Source organism: Bombus pascuorum, chromosome 11 (genome assembly GCF_905332965.1).
Source record: "Bombus pascuorum chromosome 11, iyBomPasc1.1, whole genome shotgun sequence".
Lineage (NCBI taxonomy): Eukaryota > Metazoa > Arthropoda > Insecta > Hymenoptera > Apidae > Bombus > Bombus pascuorum.
The window spans coordinates 7,174,878-7,198,637 of NC_083498.1; the positions used below are offsets into that span (position 1 = coordinate 7,174,878).

Genomic DNA, 23,760 nt, shown 5'->3' on the forward strand with positions numbered 1-23,760 from the left:
AATTAAGTTAAGGCATTATGACGTAAATATTCTACGAAATATGTTTCCAATCTAACTTACTTCTAAAACACGTTAGAATATATTGAATATGAAGAATTGTTGTTATATTTTCCTCTTTTTCAGTTTGATAACTTGTAATTTCTTACTTGAAAAAGTTTCAGTAATAATATTAGTCCAATTGTGCAAAGGGGTCCTGACATATGATCTGATATATGATCGAGACATATTCGAAATTATAATTTCCCGCCAAAAAGAGGGCTGGTCAATAAGAAAAGATGTGATATAGAATAGGTTATATCCTTTTCGTGTTGTTATGTCGAATGTGGGTACCGTTTTCGTATTGATAAGATTGCAAGTACAGCGTAAGTGCAGTAGTAAGTTCGAATATTAATCATGTTTCATTTATAAGACGCAGAGATTGGTAGGAACAGATAGACATGAGGGTACATAAGGACTTAGTACTTTGGCCAGGACCGTGCAAAAAAATGTGTAATAATCAAGGTACTGTGTATACGTATAAAATATTTTATATATAATTTCTTAAAATAATGATATGAAGCTTTTCTGGTTGTAAATAAAAAACTGTTAATTAGAAGTTATTACAATTATCACAAGCAAGTAAATCTTAAAGTAATACAAGCTATTACATAGGGACAGTTAGTCTTAAAATGTCAGACGGTACTGTAACTGATTATTTATTTTACGATTTTGCTGCATCGTATAAACATATGTATATCGTAGCCCGTATTATAGAGGAAGATGGTGAATCAGTTATAAAGATTCCAAGCTGTCACATACACAATATACAATTGTAGTAGAAATTTTAATTGGAATATCTACCATTAATGACAACATAACATTGAGTTCATGACTGTGACGTATAACCGTATATTTATATATAAAATCGCGCATTTGAGTAGCAGACAATATTAAGATAGAAAAGTGCGTTGATCGACCTGGCATTCACTTTTACATTTGTAGACGGTATAAAGTAATCTCTATAACATGAAGCAGCAGAAAATGAACATGAACAAGGATCTACAATATGAACGAAGTAGATGTACGTTTAACCCTATGGAAGTTACGTATCTTTTCGATGGCAGTCCAGAAAAGACGAAACGACGCCGTGATCAAGGTATACGCAGTTTAAATTATTTAACTTCTTAGTTTAACACCAATTATCAAACATTACAAAGTGATTTCTTTCTTTTTCGCAATTATTAAGAACTAGCATAATTAATATTTGCTTTTAACGAGATCGAAATATAATTATATACTACTATTTTATTTGTAAAATTATAGAATTTAGATACGCATTAGAAACGTTATTGACCTATACATTTACTATAAGTTTTCCACCAAATAGTAATTGATATCAATTCTACTGAATAAATGAAAGAAACGTTTCTCATTCGAAATTTAAGGTATTATCGAGATGGCCAATACTGAAAATAAATGGAAAGAATGTTATTAGTTAATGAAGTTGGTAATTAAGTCATTTCAAAGTTCATTTCAGATTAGATATATAAATCGATTCCTATAATCTATAACCACCTATACCTCGCGACAAGGTAGCACATTCGATAAATATTTGTACAATTTGTACATATGTACTAAATGTATCGTTTCATTTGTATTTATAAATTATACAAAAACGTTTTTATATATGTTCGAAAATCAAAAGTAATTAAATACATACATATTATGTAGAAATTGTGAAAATATTAAATTTCTGGGAATTTCTTAAGTTTGTATGCTATTATTTCGTTATGGAACGTAAATTGTAACTATAATCAGTGATCAAATTTTCTTACATTATCACTAATACATTTATTGATATCTGTATTAAATTTATATAATATCAGATAGAATATCAGATTCATGTAATATCTGCATTGGTTTTTGCGAGAAAACTGAACAGCTTCGTTGATAGAATGAATAGATGAGAATTTTTAATAGAAAAATCCCTAGACGATGTTCTAGGGATAATAAGTGATCTATTCTGCTTTTTGAAATAACTGATCTATCAGGTTGATTCATGTTAAACAGATGTATTATTTACATTTTTTATTATTAATCAGGATTCAGATCTATTAATCATTGCCAATTCACACAATTTAGTCACTATTAATTATCATAATCAGCGGCACCTAATTCGTAATGAAAATTCTTCACAAACGATCTTTATGTTGTGCGCTTTGATGCTTCTCATGTTATCTCATAATGCTTCTCATAATTTAATAGTATTGTAATAATACATTCACAATGTTTTCAGTACGAATTTCTAAATTACAGCTTGAAATTGTGCCACAATAATAATTGATGAAAAATATATTAAATAATCGGATCCAAATGTCTTTTTCGGCTTTGAGAAATATTAGTTTTTATTAAGTGTATCAGTAATAAAATTACACTTTATTTGGTAGGTTTTTTTTTTTAAATACGATAGCATGTTCTAAAGCTTCAGATTAGTTTCACAGAATATATAAATACTTCTGTTGTTTAGTTAATTAGTAATTTAGAAAAGTACAATGTTGCGCGTACGCAACACCGAACATAAAAGAAATAATTTTATACGTTTTTTCTTAAAATTTAGAGAAATCATTCTTAAGATATGTGCTTCTTAGAAAATGTAAGAAAAAAATTATTTTATCAAAGAATTACAGTATCGAATACTATTGGCACATCCTTTAAAACGCAATGACTTTTCAAAAATAAGACCGACCATGGCTTGAGTTTATCTGATTTACAAGGATTTGTATATTAGATGTGTAAACAAATTTTGAAGAAATTATGGTTGAAATTGCGAGCGAAACAGTAAACGTCGCTTTTTACAACTCTTTTATCTGAGTCTATAATAAAAATTTAAAAAATAAATTTTGTAGATTTATGTCATTTATACATGAATATATATCCTGAAAATTTCATTGAAATTGGTAATCGTTACTATGATCTACGAACGGTTAAAAGTCATGCAAATCGTATTTTTTCGCGACTTTCGGTGTATAACTGTAATACATCTATATCCTTCTTTTACTTATCAAGTAACACATCATGACTGCCTGTCATTTGTTCCTGCATCAACCGATTTCGATGAAGTTTCCAGCATGGATATAAATGGATATAACAAATTTACAAAACGTATTGTTTAAATTTTCATTACAGATCAAGATATGAAAGTTATAAAAAAACTTCTGCTATTTTTTCGCGATTCTGATTTTTGTTAAATTATTGGATAATGTTGTGAAGAATTTTAAACCAGTTCTCAAATATTTTATTTTATTTGCAACTCTAATATATGGTGTAAATTCTAACAAACGTGTGGTCAACGGTATAATTGAACTTCATATTAATCCGCACATTATAATCTAAAAATATTTTTATCATAATTATTTACGTATATACTTGTGATATGTATCATTTATATGTGAAATTCAATTATTATAAACCAAAATTATTGTAAGCGACTAATGAACAATAAATTATTAAGTGAATAAATAACCAATCAGTAAATTATTGTTATGTATCATTTATTAATTATCTATAAATTGATTAACATTATTTTTCTTGTTATTTCCCATTAAGTTTAATATTTTCTTACTTTGTTACTATATCACTGACACAATAACATTTTTTAAAATATATTTATTACACAATAAAAGTAGAAATCAGTTCTGTTGTAAAATAATTTACATAGTCCTCATAATTCTACTAAGAATACTATTAAATTTGCTAAGACATAAACATTGACTTGAAACATTGAGTTTAAATTCATCTACATTGGAACTTATCCATACATATTAAACATTAAACGACATTACAATACAATATAATACAAGTTGGTATGCATTTGCAGCTTACAACATAGTCATTATGCAGTACGTACTACATTATATTTCATATGTATGTTAAACGTGAATACATATCTATTATATTCCTTGTATTTAATTCTGCATTTATTTTCAGAACAATATTTTTTGGATGATCTGGCATTAAAAGAAAATGTAGCAATGAAATATAAGAGCCATAAAGAAATATATGAAGATTCTTTACGAATTGCCTGCAATGTTCTTCACAAAGTTAGAGAATTGCAACGCTCAGGAAAAGAAGATGTTGATCTTCTTTTGTAAGCATTTTAAAGTTCACCTCAAGGAAACTGTTACATAACCAAGCATGTTGCAATACTTCTCCTTATGTGACAAAAGAAATATTCTTACATTTTTAGATAAAAAGAAATATGCAATGTCATATTTCTCAATTTTACGGAATAAGAGGATAATTATACTAATGATTAAAATAGCTTCTTTCTATATCATTTAGATATTTTCTTTCGGTGTTAAAGGATAATAGAACTTCCTTGATTATACAATAGCAAAAAAATATCCTCAATGTAGTCTCTTTGCAGAAATATCTTTGGAGCAAGACTTGGGTCTGCACTGTTCGAAGGTGGAAATCCATTGGTCCTGCATTATGCTATGTTTTTACCCTCTATTTTGGGACAAGCAAATTCTGAACAGCAAGCATATTGGATAAACAGAGCTTGGTCTGGCGATGTTATAGGAACATATGCTCAGGTAATACGTAAGGGAGAACATTCCTTTTTAAACAAGATCGTCATAGATTCTAAAAGTTCCTCAAGTAAATTTAATCTTGCACTTCTGCCTTAGACCGAACTAGGCCATGGAACGTTTCTCAGGGGTTTGGAAACTACAGCAACGTACGATCCGGAAACGAAAGAGTTTGTTTTAAATAGTCCAACTTTGACATCCTACAAATGGTGGCCAGGCGGACGTAAGTATATTGTAATTGTTTAATATAATAATGATGTTGTTCACTAAAACAGTATGATTTATTTACAATTAAAATTTTCAGTGGGTCACACTGCAAACCATGCAATAGTCGTTGCACAATTATACACCCAGGGAGAATGTAGGGGAATTCATCCTTTCGTTGTACAATTAAGAGACGTGGAGACACATGAACCTTTAAAAGGTACACAAATAAATGTCCTAATCGTTTATAATTAATTATATATTATATTGCAATGTGTAAAAAAGAGAACAAACTGTTCACATTATCAAACAAAAATTATGAAATTAAACAACTTCCTTGTTAATATTTGCTGAACAACAGATATAGCAAACAGTAAATTTAATCTGTGTGTACTTTTTAGGCATTATAATTGGAGAAATTGGTACAAAATTGGGGATGAACGGCGTTAACAATGGGTTTCTCGGATTTCATGACTTTAGGATACCACGGGAGAATATGTTGATGAAGAATTCCAAGGTAACTTTTCATACAAAATTCCTATAAGAGATGCAATCTCATCTTATTGATGTGGAATTGAAAGGAAAATTATGTGCGTAATCTGTGTAAACAGAACTGTTCATAAATCCTAATCTTCGATAGAGCAAATTGTAAAGTTACATCTCTTGTTGTAGGTACTAGAAGATGGAACATACGTAAAATCTACAAATGATAAATTAACGTATGGTACAATGGTGTTCGTTCGAGTAATGTTGCTGACGGATCTCCTACACTATTTAACGAAAGCTGTTACGATTGCGGTTCGATACAGCGCAGTAAGACGTCAGGGTCAAATAAATCCGGAGTATGTTCTGTTAAAAACAATCTTCAGTAACATCGACTGTTTTATGTCTCTTTATTAAAAAATGGCCTCTATAGGATGTGTTACTTTTAATTAAAATTAAATCTCTCCTGCTGATACCACATTAGTATTTTTCTTTTTTTCTTTTTAGACAACCAGAGGTGCAGATTCTCGATTACGTAACGCAACAATACAAAATCTTCCCTCATATTGCCACATGTTTCGCAATAAAAGTTACTGCCAGTTGGGTTTGGGATATGTATAATACGGTACAAAGTGAATTGCACCAGGATGATTATGAAAAACTACCGGAGGTTGATATGTTTATACCATTTATAGTAGTATACTTTTCTTCATATTTCTAGCTCTATTAATTTCTTTTGCAGTTGCATTCTTTGTCATGTTGCCTAAAAGCGGTTGTATCTGCAGATACAGCATTTGGAATAGAGCAGCTTCGGTTATCTTGTGGTGGACATGGATACATGACTGGCAGCAATCTGCCAACACTTTACGGATTGGCCACCGCAGTCTGTACTTACGAAGGGGAAAATACAGTTCTACTTTTGCAAACAGCTAGGTACCTCGTAAAATCATGGAAACGAGCTATGGATGGAGAAACATTGCCAGAATCTGTAGAGTATCTTAACAAAGCAGCAAAAGAAGTAAAACATCGTCGTTGGAGTAACGATTTGGAATGTCTGATTGATGCGTATAACGCGGTAGCCGCAGGGTATGCTGTTTCCGAATACATTAAATATTGTTGAATAATTACATATATATTCATCGGAATGTTTACGATATTCTTACCACTTCGTAGATCTATTCGTTTAGCAGCAGAACATTTGGATCGCAGGATACGTGATGGAGTTCCGACAGAGGAGGCGTGGAATCAAACGAGTATCGAACTAGCTCAGTGTGCGGAAGCTCACGCTCGAGTCTTCATTGTAAAAACATTTGCAAAATCTATTAAACAGTTAAACTCGAAATCTGAAGAATTTCGTCAAGTAATGTTTCAACTCTGTGAGCTGTATATCGTATATTGGGCTTTGAAGAACGTTGGTAATTTTCTTCGGGTGAGTATTAATTTTTTTAGAAACTCTCACAGAGGACAACGAAAGAAGAAAAATTTATTACTATATCTTGTAGGATAATTTGAATTCAAGAGTGATTCATCTCTTTCTCTTTTTTAGTTTTCTTCTATGCAGAAAGAGCATGTTCAGACACTTCATTCACGCTTGGAATATTTGCTGATGACAATCCGTCGAAATGCTGTAGGAATCGTTGACGGTTTCGATTTCGATGACCATATTCTTTGTTCGGCTTTGGGTGCTTACGATGGTAACGTTTACGAACGAATGTTTCAAGAAGCCATGAAGAGTCCTCTGAACCGTGAAACTGTGAACATGTCTTTCGAAAAATACTTAAAACCATTTCTTAAGAGTAATTTATAGTATAATCTTTTTAAAGGAAATATTTGATCATAATTATTATTTCGTATTTGTTTTGTGATGATTTAATTGTTATCGTAAGACGTATTTTTTATTTGTTATTAAATAATCGATTGTATTGTTTGTTGGGTATTGATTTATATGATATAACAACTGTAGCATATCATACGAGCAATATCGAAGATAGATATACGTGCTCACTTGTCCATTTTACTGAGAGTTTATATTGAACAAGAAAGAAAGGATCGAACGTATTTTTGTACCATTTCTATTCGGTATCATTGTAAATGTGTAATTTATACAAAGAAGCATCGCCGTAATGATTGTGACTGAATGTCTGATAGAGATTTTATGTTTATAAAAAGCTTTCTGAAAATATGCGATCATTCTGACATGAGATGCTTTAAATATGTTATGGGTAATGGTATTTTCTATACAGTTTTTACAATGAGTAAAATAATATTTTGAAGTACAAAAATGTATATTTTTATTGCTAAACCTGTAACTCCTCAATGAAAATTGCATTTTAGAATTGAAAGATTTTCATATGGCATGGTATTTATTTATAGAATGCAATTGGTGACATACATGTAGTATTGTTCCTTGTACTAACATACCGCAATTATTGTTAATTTCCTATCGCAACAGAAATAATACTATTCGTACATGAATAAAATGCAGTTTGTGAGATTCATTGGTACCGCTGCGGCATCATAGTCTTGAATTTTGATATATATTCGCTTTGTATGTTACATCCAATGAGTATCAAGTACATAATATTTTGAAATAGGAATATTCTTGGAATGTTAATTTATTCACTATTTTTGTGGGATATGTTAATTGCCAATATAAGTAATGCAATTATGGATAAAATATACGAATATAGAATTACAAAACAAATTCTTGACCATTAATACTTACTCATTTTGAACTAAGTAGCATTTGTTAAACTGTAACTGTATTTATATTAATATCTGAATATCTCGTTTATTTTTAGTGATTTGTTGGACACATTATATGTAGATACTGGATCCTAGAAATTTCACAGACGGACCGATAGAATCGTCATACTCATATATGTATGTAGATAGAAAATAATACAGTATAAAAGAAAAAAACGTAATTCATTTCTTCATCGGTCAAAAATTTCAAATCTTTTGTTTGAATAAATCATATTTCATCTATAAATAATCAAATTCGTGCAAGATATATCCAAATCAACTCTTTTATAAATGAATTCTGTCAATGAACTCTTTTCAGATCATTCATCCGTCATAGCAACAATTAACTCAACAATTATCGAAAATCAACTTAATGGCTTTATTCATAACCAATTCACAAACTGACAACTCTTTAGGGAAATATTTAATCACTCAACATCGGTCTCAATATCTCCAAAAACAAAGGAAGATATAGAAGCAACCACGGAATATTTAAACACTAGCATAATAAACGCGATCCGTTCTTCCACCCCTACTAAGTGTTTTGTCAATAAACATGAATACCACCATTATATAATAATAAAAATCGCAGAAAAACGCAGACTTAGAAGAGTATGGCAAAATCATAGAACATCTGAAGACAAGCTTAAGCTAAATAACGTAACAAGAAAACTAACCAAAATCCTTAAAAATTACAAAAATGACTATTCTCAAAAATATCTTGCTAATCTGTCTCCCACAGCTGACTCCAACTACTCACTATAGAAGACATCCAGGAAACTCACTCGTCCTCCGCAAATAATAAAAAGCCAACTTGTTCGCAAGTCACTTAATTAATGTCTTCAAACCGTATTTCCCCATTATTGCTGCCGAAATAACGGAATATTTACACCCTCCCTTCTAGATGTCTCCTCCTATTGAACCTTTCTCATCTCTGGAAGTTATAGAATTAATCCGTCGTCTAAATCCCAGGAAAGCATCGGGACATAATCAGATAAGTAACAAAGTTATCAAGGAGCTTCCCATAAAAGGGATTGCTCTCATTACTTCTATTTTTAATGCAATTCTTCGCCTTGAATATCCTAAGTCTTGGAAAATATCATTAATTACTCTTATCCCTAAACCTGAAGAACCAATACACGAAACTAGCTCTTATCGCCCAATTAGTCTTCTACCCACTTTGTCCAAACTATTTGAGAAAATGCTAACGAAACGACTCCTTCCACTCTTAGAGAATTTGAAAACAATGCCAGATCATCAATTCGGTTTTCGCAAGCAACATTCTACGATAGAGCAAATTCATCGTCTAACTTATAAAATCAGCCAAGACTTAGAAAAGAACAAATCTTGCTCCGCGGTATTCCTGCACATTCGGCAGGCGTTCGACAGAGTGTGGTATGAAGGACTTTTGTTCGAACTAAAGAAAATACTACCACACACCTACTACTCCATCTTAAAATCATATCTAACTAATAGGCTGTTCATGATTAAATACTTAGACGCTATAACCGCAACATTCCCAATAGAAGCTGGCATATCCCAAGGCAGCGTCTTCGGAACTCTGCAGTTCACCATCTACACTGCCGATTTACCAATTTTAACAGAGATAACCACAGTGACATTTGCTGATAATACAGTTTTATTAGCATCCCACTCAGATAATTGTCGATAATTGCCTCCTCAACTCTCCAGCGAGGTCTTGACTCTATGGAAAAATGGTTCCACAAATGGCGCTTCGAAATAGATGAAAATAACTCCAGTCATATAACTTTCATGCTGCGAAAACAATCTTGCCCACAGGTGACTATAAATAATATTCCAATTCCAAACAAAGATAACAGTCAGATATCTGACATGGAAACGGCACATCGTAGATAAAACTAAACAATTGAAATCAAAACTAAACAATTTCTACTGGCTCATTGGCAGACGCTCCAACTTAAACAATGGGATCCAACTATGGGGAACAGCGAGTAATTCCAACATAGAAATTCTTCAACGATTCCAATCAAAAACTCTAAAATCCTTAATAGACGCACCTTGGTATGTTACCAACGAAACAATACATCGCGACCTTGAGATACCCACAGTTAAAGAAGAAATATCCAAGTTCAGAAACAGATATAATATAAGAGTTAACAACCATCGAAACCCATTAGTTACCCAATTACTTGATACGACGGATCAGATCCGCAGACTAAAAAGACAATACTCTTCAGATTGAAGCATTAAATTCAACTAGAATCAAACATACTATAAACTCTTATAATTCAAGTACAGTACCACGCCGAAATAATTTACTTATAATTATCAATGAGAATTGATTGTAAATAGTTTACCAAATAAAAAAAAAAAAAAAGAAAGAAGTCCTTCAGACTAAACAAGCATCTTTTATTTCAAGGGTTCTTTACATTTATTGTTTACTACGGCAAGACACGGGAAAGTTAGTTTTTCTCACGTATGATGCTTCGCACTAGCAACTTTCTATCGAGACCACCAACCCTCTTCTTCACTTTCCTAACCAAAATTGGCATCAACAAATCCGATGGTCCTGTGCGTTAGACACATCCATCACTAGCTTTCCTCTGCCACAGCATCGTCACTTATTCACTTATTCTTCATCGTTAGAATAGTCAACATATCTTTACCGGATTTTTACCCTTAAATCAATCACCTACTTATCAGTTCTGTAAGTATGAAACCGGAATGTGCCTATGATGGCCCTAGCTGATAATGTAGTTATCACTAAACTGCGTCCTTGATGCCAAAAGTCTTTGTTGACATCTAACAAACATTTTCGACTTACAACAATACAAGTTTCATACAACAGTATAGTTTGTAATAGCGTTGAACACGTCGAATTTTGTGCCTGGAAACTACGATTTGCGGACAGCATTGATTTTCTGTTACCATTTGAAGAAAACTGCTGCAGAATCGCATCGAATGCTTGTCGAAGCTTACGGTGAGCATGCTCTTGGTAAATCACAGTGCTTTGAGTGGTTTAAAAAATTCAGAAGTGGCAATTTTGACGTGAGGAACGAAGGACGTGGAAGACCACCGAAAAAGTTTCAAGACAGCGAATCGCAAGCATCGTTGGATGAGGATGACGCTCAAACGCAACAACAACTCGCTGATCGATTAAACGTGACACGAGAAGCCGTCTCCATACGTTTGAAAGCCATGGGAAAGATCCAGAAGGTGGGAAAATGGGTTCCACATGAACCGAATGAAAGACAGCAGGAAAACCGAAAAACCACTTGCGAAATGCTGCTCGTCAGATACAGAAGAAAGTCATTTCTCCACCGAATTGTGACTGGCGATGAAAAGTGGATATATTTTGAGAATCCTAAGCGTAAAAGATCATGGGTAGCTCCAGGCGAACCACCGACATCGACTACAAGACCAAATCGCTATGGACGGAAGACAATGCTCTGTGTTTGGTGGGATCAGAAGGGTGTGATCTATTACGAGCTGTTAAAACCTGGCGAAACCGTTAATACTGAGCGCTACCGACAACAAATGATCGATTTGAATCAAGCTTTGCGTGAAAAACGACCAGAATATCAAAAAAGGCAACGCAAAGTAATTTTGCTCCATGATAATGTACCATCGCATACAGCAAAACCGGTCAAGGAAACGATCGAAGCGTTCAGTTGGAAAATACTTTCGCACGCGGCTTACTCTCCAGACTTGGCTCCGTCCGATTACTATTTATTTGCATCAATGGGATACGCACTTTCTGACCAGCACTTCACTTCTTACGAAAATGTACGAAAATGGCTCGATGACTGGTTTGCCTCAAAAGAGAGACAGTTCTTTTGGCGTGGCATCCACCAATTGCCAGACAGGTGAGAAAAATGTATAGCTAGCGATGGGCAATACTTCGAATAAAATATTTTTAATCGTTTTCATACAATAAACGTGTATTTTCTATATAAAAATTTCGGTTACATACCTGGTAACTTGTACATACGCATCAGCGTAACTAGCTTCTATATAAAGTTGTTGGAATAAACTGTAATTTATACCTGTTAATTCAGTGTAACCCCCCCCATTATTTTAACAGAAATAAGGGGATAGATTAGTTCGTGGCGTCGATTATCTAATCGTAACGGGAATTTACGATGACGTGCTTTCTCGCGATCGCGTCTTTCCGCAAATGGTCGATTAAACAAAGTTCTTTTATAAGTTCTATTTTTCCGATTGCCCACTGCTATGATTGTTTAAAATTTAACTGTTATCTGCCCTAAAAAAACCTCAGTAGATATGACCAGAACACCATGAATTTGAGTCCGATCTTAATTACTGAATTAGATTGCTTGAGTCAGACTAGTGATGTACGTGTTTGATGCAAAATTGTTAGTAATCGGCTTTTTTTCTTTGTTACAATATTTCTGTCAATAGAAACGAGGGTGCATAAGGCATTAGTACTTTGTTTAAGATCGTACTAAGAAATTTGTAATACGGAGTCAAGATATTTTATATATTTTATTTCATATGTAATTTATGAAAACAGTCGTTTGAAGTTTTCCTAGTGATAAACAAAACATTGTTAATTAGGAATTATCACAACTAATTATGCATAATTTTAGAATGTGAGATTATAATTTTCTCTGATTATTCTTATATCACTTGAAGCATCTGCTTGGCCTTGCATTAGAAATAGAAATAGTGCATTCGGTACAAAGGTTCGAAGCAATCGTAAGCAGTGGTATAAGAAATATTCAATGCGAATATGACGCTCGTACTTTTAACGCGATACGTATCGTAAATATCAGGCGTTTGAAAAGAAAATTATCCAGATAGATACGTGCAGCGATAGATTAGACAATCACATTCGTTTGTCAGCGATTAGTGTAAAGTAATCTGCACAATATGAGGCAACAGAAAATGGTGGTAAATAAGGATTTACAATATGAACGAAGTAGATGTACATTTGATCCTGTGGAAGTCACGTATTTTTTCGATGGCAGTGCAGAAAAAACGAGACAACGCCGTGATCAAGGTATAGGTAGTTTTTATTTATCCTCTTAGTTTAACGCCAATGATCAACAAAATAATTTCAGTTTCTTTCGTTTTCGCTGTTATTAAGAAATAAATGATTTTAGCAAAATTAATATTTTCTTTCCACGAGATCAAAATATAATTGTATATTACTATTATTTTTGTAGAAATATAAAATGTAATTAGCGTATTTGGGTACGCATTAGAAACGTTCTTGGCTTACAGTTACTATAGGTTTCTCATCAAATAGTAATTGATATCGATTCTGAAAGATGACGATTCCAGCAGTTAGAAAACCGTTTCTTATAAAATATTTACAGTATTATAGAGATGGCCAATACTTGAAATGCGTGGAAAGAAAATTATTGCTCAATGTGGTCGATGATGAAGTCAAGAAAGTTCATTTCAGATTAGAAATATAGGTAGATTACACGTCCTCGTGGTTTGCACAATATCGATGTAGTATTTCAATAATATATTTTCAATATTTCCAGTACGAATTCCTAATTGAAAGGTTGAAGATGTGTGACAATAATAGTAATGGAAAAATATTAAATAATCAGATGTGAATGTTCTTTTAGCATGTGAGGAAGATTGGTTTCTATTAAATAATTGCCGCTAACAAGACTATATTTTATCGAGTAATTTTGTAAATAAAAATACAAATACTTTTGTTCTTTTGGTAATTAGCAACTTAGAAAGATATAATGTCGTGTGTACACAACGTTGAGCATAAAAAAATAATTTTACTCGTCTTATCATACATATAATTTGGAGAGAACATTCTTAGAATATGTATATCTCAGGAAATGTAAGAAAAGAAATTTATTTGTATCAAACAATAAAATGTGCAGAGTTTAAAAATTGTTGTTTTTAAATCCAGGAAACAAGTTTATGATGGATAAATTCTGTATTGGTCATGATGGATGTTAATATCAATTTAAATTTTACATACATATATGCATTGCACAGGTGACAGGGTTCGCATTTGAATTAGCGATATTGAGAACTGCACAGGCAATTAATTATTAAAGATAGAGTAATATTATTCTATCGATTTACGCTTTGAATTAATGTGATAACGTCATTAATATTTTGAAATAGTATAAGTTTGCGAAGAATTTTAGAGCGGTTCTCAAATATCTTGTTATATTTGCAAATTGAATGTATTGAATGGTCAACTATATATTTGAATTTCATATCTATCCACAGATTTATCCATCCAAAAATTCAAACAAATTTTTGTGGTAATTATGTACATGCTTATGATACTTACCATTTATATATGATATCAAATAATTGTAAATTGTAAAAAGATTTATCCATCCAAAAATTCAAACAAATTTTTGTGGTAATTATGTACATGCTTATGATATTTACCATTTATATATGATATCAAATAATTGTAAATTTAAATTCTTGTTAACGTCTACTGGATAATAAATTATTAAACGAATAAAATATTAAGCAGTAAATTGTATTATTTAATAACTTTCTATAAATTAATTCAGACATTATTCATTTCATTATTTTCCAATATGTTTAATATTTGTTCATTTTGCTATTATATCACTGATACTACTCCCCGTATTTCTACTAGGAATACTAATAAATTAGTAGAACATAAAAAACGTATTTTAAAGTTAAATGTGATCCACACACTGTGAATCACACTGGGTCATTAAGAAGGAAAAAACAGAATATATTGAATGTTGAAATCAACATAAGCATCAGCAATTTATAATATTATTATGCAGTGCAGTATGTAATAAAGTTCGTTTTACTTTTATCCTCAATATGAATACATAATTTATCCATTTAGAACGTTTATTAATTAAATTTATACGCGCGTCTTATTTTATTTTATTCTTCCAGTATATTCATTTCTGCATTATGTTTTATTATTCTTTGTTCGTATTTTATTTTCAGAACAATATTTTTTGGATGATTTGACGATAAAAGAAAATGAAACAATTAAATATAAGAGCCATAAAGAAATATATGAAACTACTTTACGAATTACCTGCAATGTTCTTCACAAAGTTAGAGAATTGCAACGCTCAGGAAAAGGAGATATTGATCTTCTTTTGTAAGCATTTTAAAGTTCACCTCAAGGAAACTGTTACATACCCAAGCATGTCGCAACACTTCTCCTTATGTGACAAAAGAAATATTCTTACATTTTTAGATAAAAAGAAATATGCAATGTCATATTTCTCATTGTTATGCAATAAGAGAATAATTATAATAATGATTAAAATAGCTTCTTTCTATATCATTTAGATATTTTCTTTCGGTGTTAAAGGATAATAGAACTTCCTTGATTATGCAATAGCAAAAAAATATCCTCAATGTAGTCTCTTTGCAGAAATATCTTTGGAGAAAGACTTGGGTCTGCACTATTTCACCATGGAAATCCAATGCTCCTGCATTATGCTATGTTTCTACCCGCTCTTATGGGACAAGCAGATTCTGAACAGCAAGTATATTGGATGAACAGAGCTTGGGCTGGCGATATTATAGGAACATATGCTCAGGTAATACGTAAGGGAGAACATTCCTTTTTAAACAAGATCGTCATAGATTCTAAAAGTTCCTCAAGTAAATTTAATCTTGCACTTCTGCCTTAGACCGAACTAGGCCATGGAACGTTTCTCAGGGGTTTGGAAACTACAGCAACGTACGATCCGAAAACGAAAGAGTTTGTTTTGAATAGTCCAACTTTGACATCCTACAAATGGTGGCCAGGCGGACGTAAGTATATTGTAATTGTTTAACATAATAATAATGTTGTTCACTAAAACAGTATGATTTATTTACAATTAAAATTTTCAGTGGGTCACACTGCAAACCATGCAATAGTCGTTGCGCAATTATACACCCAGGGAGAATGTAAGGGAGTTCATCTTTTCATTGTACAATTAAGAGACGTGGAGACACACGAACCTTTAAAAGGTACACAAATAAATGTCGCAATCTTTTGTAATCAATTATATATTATATTGCAATGTGTAAAAGAGGGAATTGTTCACACTATCAAACAACAATTATGAAATCAAACAATTTTTCTGTTTATAATCTAGATCAAATTTGCTGAACAATGGATATAGTAAAGAGTAAATTTAATCTGTATGTGATTCTTAGGCATTATAATTGGAGAAATTGGTACAAAATTGGGGATGAATGGCGTTAACAATGGGTTTCTGGGATTTCGTAACTTTAGGATACCACGGGAGAATATGTTGATGAAGAATTCCAAGGTAACTTTTCATACAAAATTCTTATAAGAAATACAATCTCATCTTATTGATGTGAAATTGAAAGGAAAATTATGTGCGTAATCTGTGTGAATAGGACTGTTAATAAATCCTAATTTTCGATAGAGCAAATTGTAAAGTTACATTTCTTGTTATAGGTACTAGAAGATGGAAAATACGTAAAATCTACAAATGATAAGTTAACGTATGGTGCGATGGTGTTCATTCGAGTAAGGTTGTTGCAAAACCTCTTACACCATTTAACGAAAGCTGTTACCATTGCGGTTCGATACAGCGTAGTAAGACGTCAGGGTCAAATAAATCCGGAGTATGTTCTGTTAAAAACAATCTCTAGTAACATCGACTGCTCTATGTCTCTTCCTTAAAAAATCGTTCCATGGGAAATGTTACTTTGAACTAGAGTTTTAACTACAGATTATCTCTCCTACTAATATTAAATTATCCTTGCCTTTCTTTTTTTTCAGCCAACCAGAGGTGCAGATTCTCGATTACGTAACGCAACAATACAAAATCTTCCCTCATATTGCCACATGTTTCGCAATAAAAGTTACTGCCAATTGGGTTTGGGATATGTATAATACGGTACAAAGTGAATTGCACCAGGATGATTATGAAAAACTACCGGAGGTTGATATGTTTATACCATTTATAGTAGTATACTTTTCTTCATATTTCTAGCTCTATTAATTTCTTTTACAGATGCATTCTTTGTCATGTTGCCTAAAAGCGGTTGTATCTGCAGATACAGCAGCTGGAATAGAGCAGCTTCGGTTATCTTGTGGTGGACATGGATACATGACTGGCAGCAATCTGCCAACACTTTACGGATTGGCCACCGCAGTCTGTACTTACGAAGGGGAAAATACAGTCCTACTTTTGCAAACAGCTAGGTATCTCGTAAAATCATGGAAACGAGCTATGGATGGAGAAACATTGCCAGAATCTGTAGAGTATCTTAACGAAGCAGCAAAAGGAGTAAAACATCGTCGTTGGAGTAACGATTTGGAATGTCTGATTGATGCGTATAAAGCGGTAGCTGCAGGGTATACTGTTTCCGAATACATTAAATATTGTTGAATAATTACATATATATTCATCGGAATGTTTACGATATTCTTTCCATTTCGTAGATCTATTGGGTTAGCAGCAGATCACTTGGATCGCAGGATACATGATGGAGTTCCGACGGAGGAAGCGTGGAATCAAACGAGTATCGAACTAGCTCAGTGTGCGGAAGCTCACGCTCGAGTCTTCATTGTAAAAACATTTGCAAAATCTATTAAACAATTAAACTCGAAATCTGAAGAATTTCGTCAAGTAATGTTTCAACTCTGTGAGCTGTATATCTTATATTGGGCTTTGAAGAACGTTGGTAATTTTCTTCGGGTGAGTATTAATTTTTTTAGAAACTCTCACAGAGGACAACGAAAGAAGAAAAATTTATTACTATATCTTGTAGGATAATTTGAATTCAAGAGTGATTCATCTCTTTCTCTTTTTTAGTTTTCTTCTATGCAGAAAGAGCATGTTCAGACACTTCATTCACGCTTGGAATATTTGCTGATGACAATCCGTCGAAATGCTGTAGGAATCGTTGACGGTTTCGATTTCGATGACCACATTCTTTGCTCGGCTTTGGGTGCTTACGATGGTAACGTTTACGAACGATTGTTCCAAGAAGCCATGAGGAGTCCTCTGAACCGTGAAACTGTGAACATGTCTTTCGAAAAATACTTAAAACCATTTCTTAAGAGTAATTTATAGTATAATCTTTTTAAAGGAAATATTTGATCATAATTATTATTTCGTATTTGTTTTGTGATGATTTAATTGTTATCGTAAGACGTATTTTTTATTTGTTATTAAATAATCGATTGTATTGTTTGTTGGGTATTGATTTATAAGATGTAACAACTGTAGCATATCATATGAGCAATATCGAAGATAGATATACGTGCTCACTTGTCCATTTTACTGAGAGTTTATATTGAACAAGAAAGGAATGATCGAACGTATTTTTGTACCATTTCTATTCGGTATCATTGTAAATGTGTAATTTATACAAAGAATCATCGCCGTAATTATTGTGACTGAATGTCTGATAGAGATTTTATGTTTATAAAAAGCTTTCTGGAAATATGCGATTATTCTGAGATGAGATGCTTTAAATATGTTATAGGTAATGGTATTTTCTATACAGTTTTTACAATGAGTAAAATAATATTTTGAACTACAAAAATGTATATTTTTATTGCTAAACCTGTAACTCCTCAATGAAAATTGTATTTTAGAATTGAGAGGTTTTCATATGGTACAGTATTTATTTACGGAATACAAGTAGTATTGTGCATGTTTTTATTAGCCACATTTATTATATAATGTATACATTTTACGACGGTCGGCAGTAGCGCAATAGCACGAAGTTCATACGTCGAAAAAGATCCCAATAGGACTATACCTACCGCAAACATATTTTACAAAATAGATCTATAAATTGTGGGATACCGATACGTTAAAACCTGAGAAATGTATACAAAAAATTCAAGAAGAAAAAATCTTTGATGATCAGCTGTTTTGGCAACAGGTGGATCGGTCAAGGAACACATGTGCTTTGGCCTGTTGATATTTTTATCGATTTTTAATTTTCAATAATTAAAAAACAAGGCCGAAAACGTAATTTTTTTATTCTTTATTTTCGTCTTATTTCAGCGTCAAGAATCAACTCCTAATTATGTTGAAACAGTTGACGAAAACCCTATATACATATATGTATATATTGGACAAGTAACAGAGTTCGCAGTTGATTTAGCAAAATTCAAAACTGTACAGTCAATTTGCTATTAAAGATAGAGTAATATTATTCTACTTATTTTACGCTTTGAACTAGTGTGTTAACGTCATTAATATTTTGAAATAATCAGATAATTTTATGGAAAATTTTAGATCGGTTCTTAAATATTTTATCACATTTGTAAATCTATTATATTATGTAAATTCTTAGAACCATATGCCTAATGGTATAGTTGAATTCCATATCAATCCGCACATTGTAATCTAAAAATATTTTTATCATAATTATTTATGTATACACTTATGATATGTATCATTTATATGTGAAATTAAATTATTATAAATGAAAATTATTGTAAGCGACTAATGAACAATAAATTATTAAATGAATAAATAATTATGTAATGTATTGTTGCTATTCTTTGTTATGATTACCTTACTCCTTTCATTATTTCCCATTAAGTTTAATATCTTTTTATTTTGTTACCATATCACTGATACAATAATATTTTTTTAAATATATGCATTACGCAACAAAAGTCGATATTTCTACTGTACGACACGGTTCTACTGTAAAACAATTTACTTAGTATTCATATATCTGCTATGAATATTATATTAACTTTGCTAGAATATAAATGTAGCATATTGAAATATAACTTCCTTTACATTATAAGATATACATATGTATTAATTTTTTTTATCAATGACGTCTAAATGTTAATGAGAAAAAAGGAACATGAATGTATAAGAAAGAATATTTATTATTGCATATTTACAAGTACAAATTGTAAATATGTGCATTCACATTTAAAATTATAATTATTATGTAGTATGTAGTGTACCACGTTTTGGTTATATCATATATGTGAAAATAGAACAATATTCTTCCTATTCAATGCTGCAAATTAACTATTATAACGTTTACTAATAAAAATTACACGCGCGTCTAATTGTTGTATTTTGGTCTTCTAGTGTCTCTATTTTTAAATTGTTTTCATTATTTTATACGTGCTCTAACATGTCTAAATGTTTAATCGCACAATAATATTTTTTGGAAGTTGTAGCGTTAAAAGAAAATATGTCAATGAGATATAAAAGTCATAAAAATATATATGAAGACGTTTTACGAATATGTTCATCACAATGTTTTTCACAAAATTAGACAAGATTGCAAGTAGTCAATTACAACTCTCAGACGGGGAAGATGATCATCTTTTCCTGTAAAATGTTTTAAGGATCTTGTCAAAGTCTATATCGTGTCACATAACAAACCCAGTTCCAATTTTTGACATTAGAGAAATAATCATTGCTTGCATTTTTTAAAGAAGAAAAAAAATGCAAGCAAATATTTCATCCTACTGTCAATATTACTACATATGAGCATAATTTTAAATATAATTTAATATATGTAATGAATAATTTAGTTTCCCTCTATACTAGTTCTTTTTCTAATGTTAAAAAAAAGTAGTACTTCCTTGCTTATCAGATAACACAGTAGTATTTTTAACGTAGTTTTTCAGTAGAGATAACTTTATGACAATATTTGAGTCTGCACTGTCTGAACACGGAAATCCATTGATCCTGCATTATGCCATGTTTTTATCCTCTATTCTGGAACAAGCAAATTCTTGCAAGCATATTGGATACACAGAGCTTCGTCTGGCGATGTTATAGGAACATATGCTCAGGTAATACATAAGGGAGAACATTCCCTTTTAAACAAGATCGTCAAAGGTTCTAAAAGATTCGTAAGTAAATTTAATCTTGCACTTCTGCCTTAGACCGAACTAGGCCATGGAACGTTTCTCAGGGGTTTGGAAACTACAGCAACGTACGATCCGAAAACGAAAGAGTTTGTTTTGAATAGTCCAACTTTGACATCCTACAAATGGTGGCCAGGCGGACGTAAGTATATTGTAATTGTTTAACATAATAATAATGTTGTTCACTAAAACAGTATGATTTATCTACAATTAAAATTTTCAGTGGGTCATACTGCAAACCATGCAATAGTCGTTGCGCAATTATACACCCAGGGAGAATGTAGGGGAGTTCATCTTTTCGTTGTACAATTAAGAGACGTGGAGACACATGAACCTTTAAGAGGTACACAAATAAATGTCGCAATCTTCTGTAATCAATTATATATTATATTGGAATGTGTACAAGAGAGAACTGTTCACATTATCAAACAACAATTATGAAATCAGACAATTTTCCTGTTTATGATCTAAATCAAATTTGCTGAACAATGGATATAGTAAAGAGTAAATTTAATCTGTATGTAATTCTTAGGCATTATAATTGAAGAAATTGGTACAGAATTGGAGATGAACGGTATGAACAATGGCTTTCTTGGATTTCGTGACTTTAGGATACCACGGAAGAATATGTTGATGAAGAATTCCAAGGTAATTTTTCATACAAAATTCCTATAAGACTCCCTCAGACAGGAGAAGACGCAGGAATGCCCCGGTAGTAATTCGAAATGGGTCCGGGGCATCCCAACTGAGCGTCGGGCGGTCCATCGTGGGGTTCTAGTCGGTATAGTCCGCCGATACTAGCTCGCCGCTTTCCAGAAGAGAGGGGGGCAGAGTCCATAAGGATTTTTCCACGTGCAAAAAGCGAGGAAAATAGAGAGAGGCAAACCAAAAGATTAGAATGGAATTTGGAACGAATATTGAAATTTGGATAAAGTACAAGTAAAGAAATGTGTTTGTAAGTTGCGGAACAGGTTCCGAAAAGACAAGTTCTAAAGTGATTAATGGAGATAGAAGAAGAAAGAATGCCGATGTGCATTCAAACAGGTTTTAGCAAGAAGAATTGTTGATTAGTCTACTTGTTGTTTAATATGCAAATATATGGGGGGATCTGTACATAAGTATGTCTCTTGAACTTTAATTCGGCTTTAGATTCAGTAAAAAGTTTCATACTATACTAAGAGTTACTGAAGAAAAGTGTGAAGTACGGGCTGATCGAAAGATCGAAAGAGATATACATAAAGTGAAGCAGTGTGGAAAGGAAGGTAACTGAAGGTTTCTGTACAGAGAGTAAGTTCGGGCAGGATTGTCCATTAAACCTGTTGCTCTTCAACCTGCTGATAACGGGGTGAAGTTCTTGAGACGAGCGCTGGGAATGGGTTTATCACGTAGAAGATACAAGAAATCACGAAATTAATAGATCACCGGTGATCTCCTCGCGTCGTAATTCGAACGTTTCGTAAGGTAAGTAAGGTAAAAAATTCGGACGATTCAGAGTGTTGAAACAGAATGTTAACGGTTCAAAATTTTCCAATGGAGTGTGGATTCTGAGTAGATTTGTGTGCTAGAGTTTGGGCTCTCTGAAGGGACAGGCGCCATGAGGTCGGGGTATACGGTGAGTGAGAAGATGAAGAGATCTAAGATGAGGTGAAAAGGGCGTAAGTTAGGGTTAGGTTTAACACGTTGACGCCGGTGTTGATATTCAGGGTTTTCTCTGTGAGGCAGCGCCTGACCGCACAGTCTGCTTCGTGGGACAGCGCAGCGTCAGATTACACATTTTTTAAAATTTTTTAACTCTGACGTCGATTTATAGCAACATTACAAAAGCTATCCTGTTGGGTTCAATGAATTTCGTGGACTTCAACTAATACATTGATATACAATAATTTGGCATTATCAGTTTGCGTATATCTGTAAATTTTCAGCAAAGCTGACGGGACCAGCTTTGGCCCTAATTTTACAGTACTTTTCAATTTTTCTCAAAAAGTAGAGGTCTGACGCGAATTCTGACCATCGCACGTAATTCTGTGAACATTTTTCTATAAGAAACGTTCACAGCGCGAATCAAACAATTTTTCAATTACGTACAGGAAAAGTGATAGTCATTCAGATTCGTCGGAGAACGACGGCGCGCGTAAAGAACATGCACGACGAAAATAGTGTTAGGACGTAGTGTAAGTACTGCCCAAAAAACAATCACATTTTCTGCAGTCGTACCAGGGGCTCGCGAGTAAAACGAGACGGCAATGTAAACAATGTTATAAACGCATTTGTAGAATAAAAGGTAGAGAGAATGCTGCGAATGAAGCCAAAGAAGTAACATCGTATTGTGATGGTTGTAAGAGCCAGCCGGCATTCTGTCTGACATGTTTTAAAAAATTGCATAAAAAATGTAAATAATTATGCCAAGTTTATAATATTGAATTGTTATGTTTTTACTATTGAATACCTGTTTATAATGTTGAGATAAGATAACATAAACCTATTTTGCACTATCTATTTTGTGAAATACAAGTATGACCCACCGTGATGCATCCCGCCTCACGGAACAGGTACGTGTGAGCCACCGGTGATACACGCCGGCGTCAACGTGTTGAGGAGAAATTGAGAAGAGAAAGGAGGAAGTAAAGTGGCCAGGAAGGTGTTGAGATAAGCGAAGGGAAGGGAGGGAATGGAGGAAGAACTGTCTGGATAGAAGAAATGAAGCAAAAAGTTTAGGGAAGGAGGAGGAATGAGATAGACGAGTGGAAGGAGAAGGAACAGGCGAAAGAAAGAGATAAGAAGATCAGATATTGGAGGTTCAACTCATGCTACAAGCTAGTAAGGATAGGCGAATTACCGCAGCACCTAAGGAAAGGAGGGAGCGAGGAGATATGGAGACACATGGAAAGATTTAGCTTTAGGAATGAGTTGAAGGATGCAAGG

At 32.7% G+C, this 23,760-nt stretch overlaps 3 protein-coding genes across 4 annotated transcripts; all 3 read left to right on the forward strand.

Annotated features, from left to right (window-relative positions):
* The first annotated feature begins 289 nt into the window (after positions 1-289).
* On the forward strand, positions 290-7,795 carry LOC132912165 (probable peroxisomal acyl-coenzyme A oxidase 1). Of its 2 annotated transcripts, none has more exons than XM_060969346.1 (12): positions 290-501; positions 982-1,135; positions 3,967-4,126; positions 4,406-4,574; positions 4,668-4,791; positions 4,873-4,992; positions 5,174-5,289; positions 5,445-5,614; positions 5,763-5,925; positions 5,998-6,341; positions 6,429-6,684; positions 6,802-7,795. In XM_060969346.1, the coding sequence occupies exons 2-12, from the start codon at positions 1,006-1,008 to the stop codon at positions 7,060-7,062; spliced, it is 2,013 nt and encodes a 670-aa protein (XP_060825329.1). In that variant the 5' UTR covers positions 290-501; positions 982-1,005; the 3' UTR covers positions 7,063-7,795. The 2 variants fall into 2 exon arrangements, with proteins under 2 accessions (XP_060825329.1, XP_060825327.1); XM_060969344.1 differs by lacking the exon at positions 290-501 and adding an exon at positions 702-878.
* A 4,979-nt stretch (positions 7,796-12,774) lies between these two features.
* LOC132912167 (probable peroxisomal acyl-coenzyme A oxidase 1) lies at positions 12,775-18,521 on the forward strand. Its single transcript, XM_060969348.1, has 11 exons — positions 12,775-13,005; positions 14,934-15,093; positions 15,373-15,541; positions 15,635-15,758; positions 15,840-15,959; positions 16,149-16,264; positions 16,420-16,589; positions 16,747-16,909; positions 16,982-17,325; positions 17,413-17,668; positions 17,786-18,521. The coding sequence occupies exons 1-11, from the start codon at positions 12,876-12,878 to the stop codon at positions 18,044-18,046; spliced, it is 2,013 nt and encodes a 670-aa protein (XP_060825331.1). The 5' UTR covers positions 12,775-12,875; the 3' UTR covers positions 18,047-18,521.
* Positions 18,522-20,647: 2,126 nt separating this feature from the next.
* Positions 20,648-21,513, forward strand: LOC132912066 (probable peroxisomal acyl-coenzyme A oxidase 1). Its single transcript, XM_060969176.1, is given in 5 exon segments — positions 20,648-20,699; positions 20,702-20,763; positions 20,857-20,980; positions 21,062-21,208; positions 21,371-21,513. Coding segments are annotated over 5 exon segments (507 nt in total). The 5' UTR covers positions 20,648-20,668.
* Positions 21,514-23,760: the final 2,247 nt, after the last annotated feature.

Bases quoted from the DNA above. Each gene is read 5' to 3' on its own strand.
- LOC132912165 (XM_060969346.1), top strand. From the start codon at position 1,006: ATGAAGCAGCAGAAAATGAACATGAACAAGGATCTACAATATGAACGA. The intron at 5,290-5,444 runs GTAACTTTTCAT...CTCTTGTTGTAG, and splicing joins TGTTGATGAAGAATTCCAAG to GTACTAGAAGATGGAACATA. The intron at 6,342-6,428 runs GTATGCTGTTTC...ACCACTTCGTAG, and splicing joins TATAACGCGGTAGCCGCAGG to ATCTATTCGTTTAGCAGCAG.
- LOC132912167 (XM_060969348.1), top strand. From the start codon at position 12,876: ATGAGGCAACAGAAAATGGTGGTAAATAAGGATTTACAATATGAACGA. The intron at 15,542-15,634 runs GTAATACGTAAG...CTTCTGCCTTAG, and splicing joins TTATAGGAACATATGCTCAG to ACCGAACTAGGCCATGGAAC. The intron at 15,960-16,148 runs GTACACAAATAA...TGTGATTCTTAG, and splicing joins GACACACGAACCTTTAAAAG to GCATTATAATTGGAGAAATT.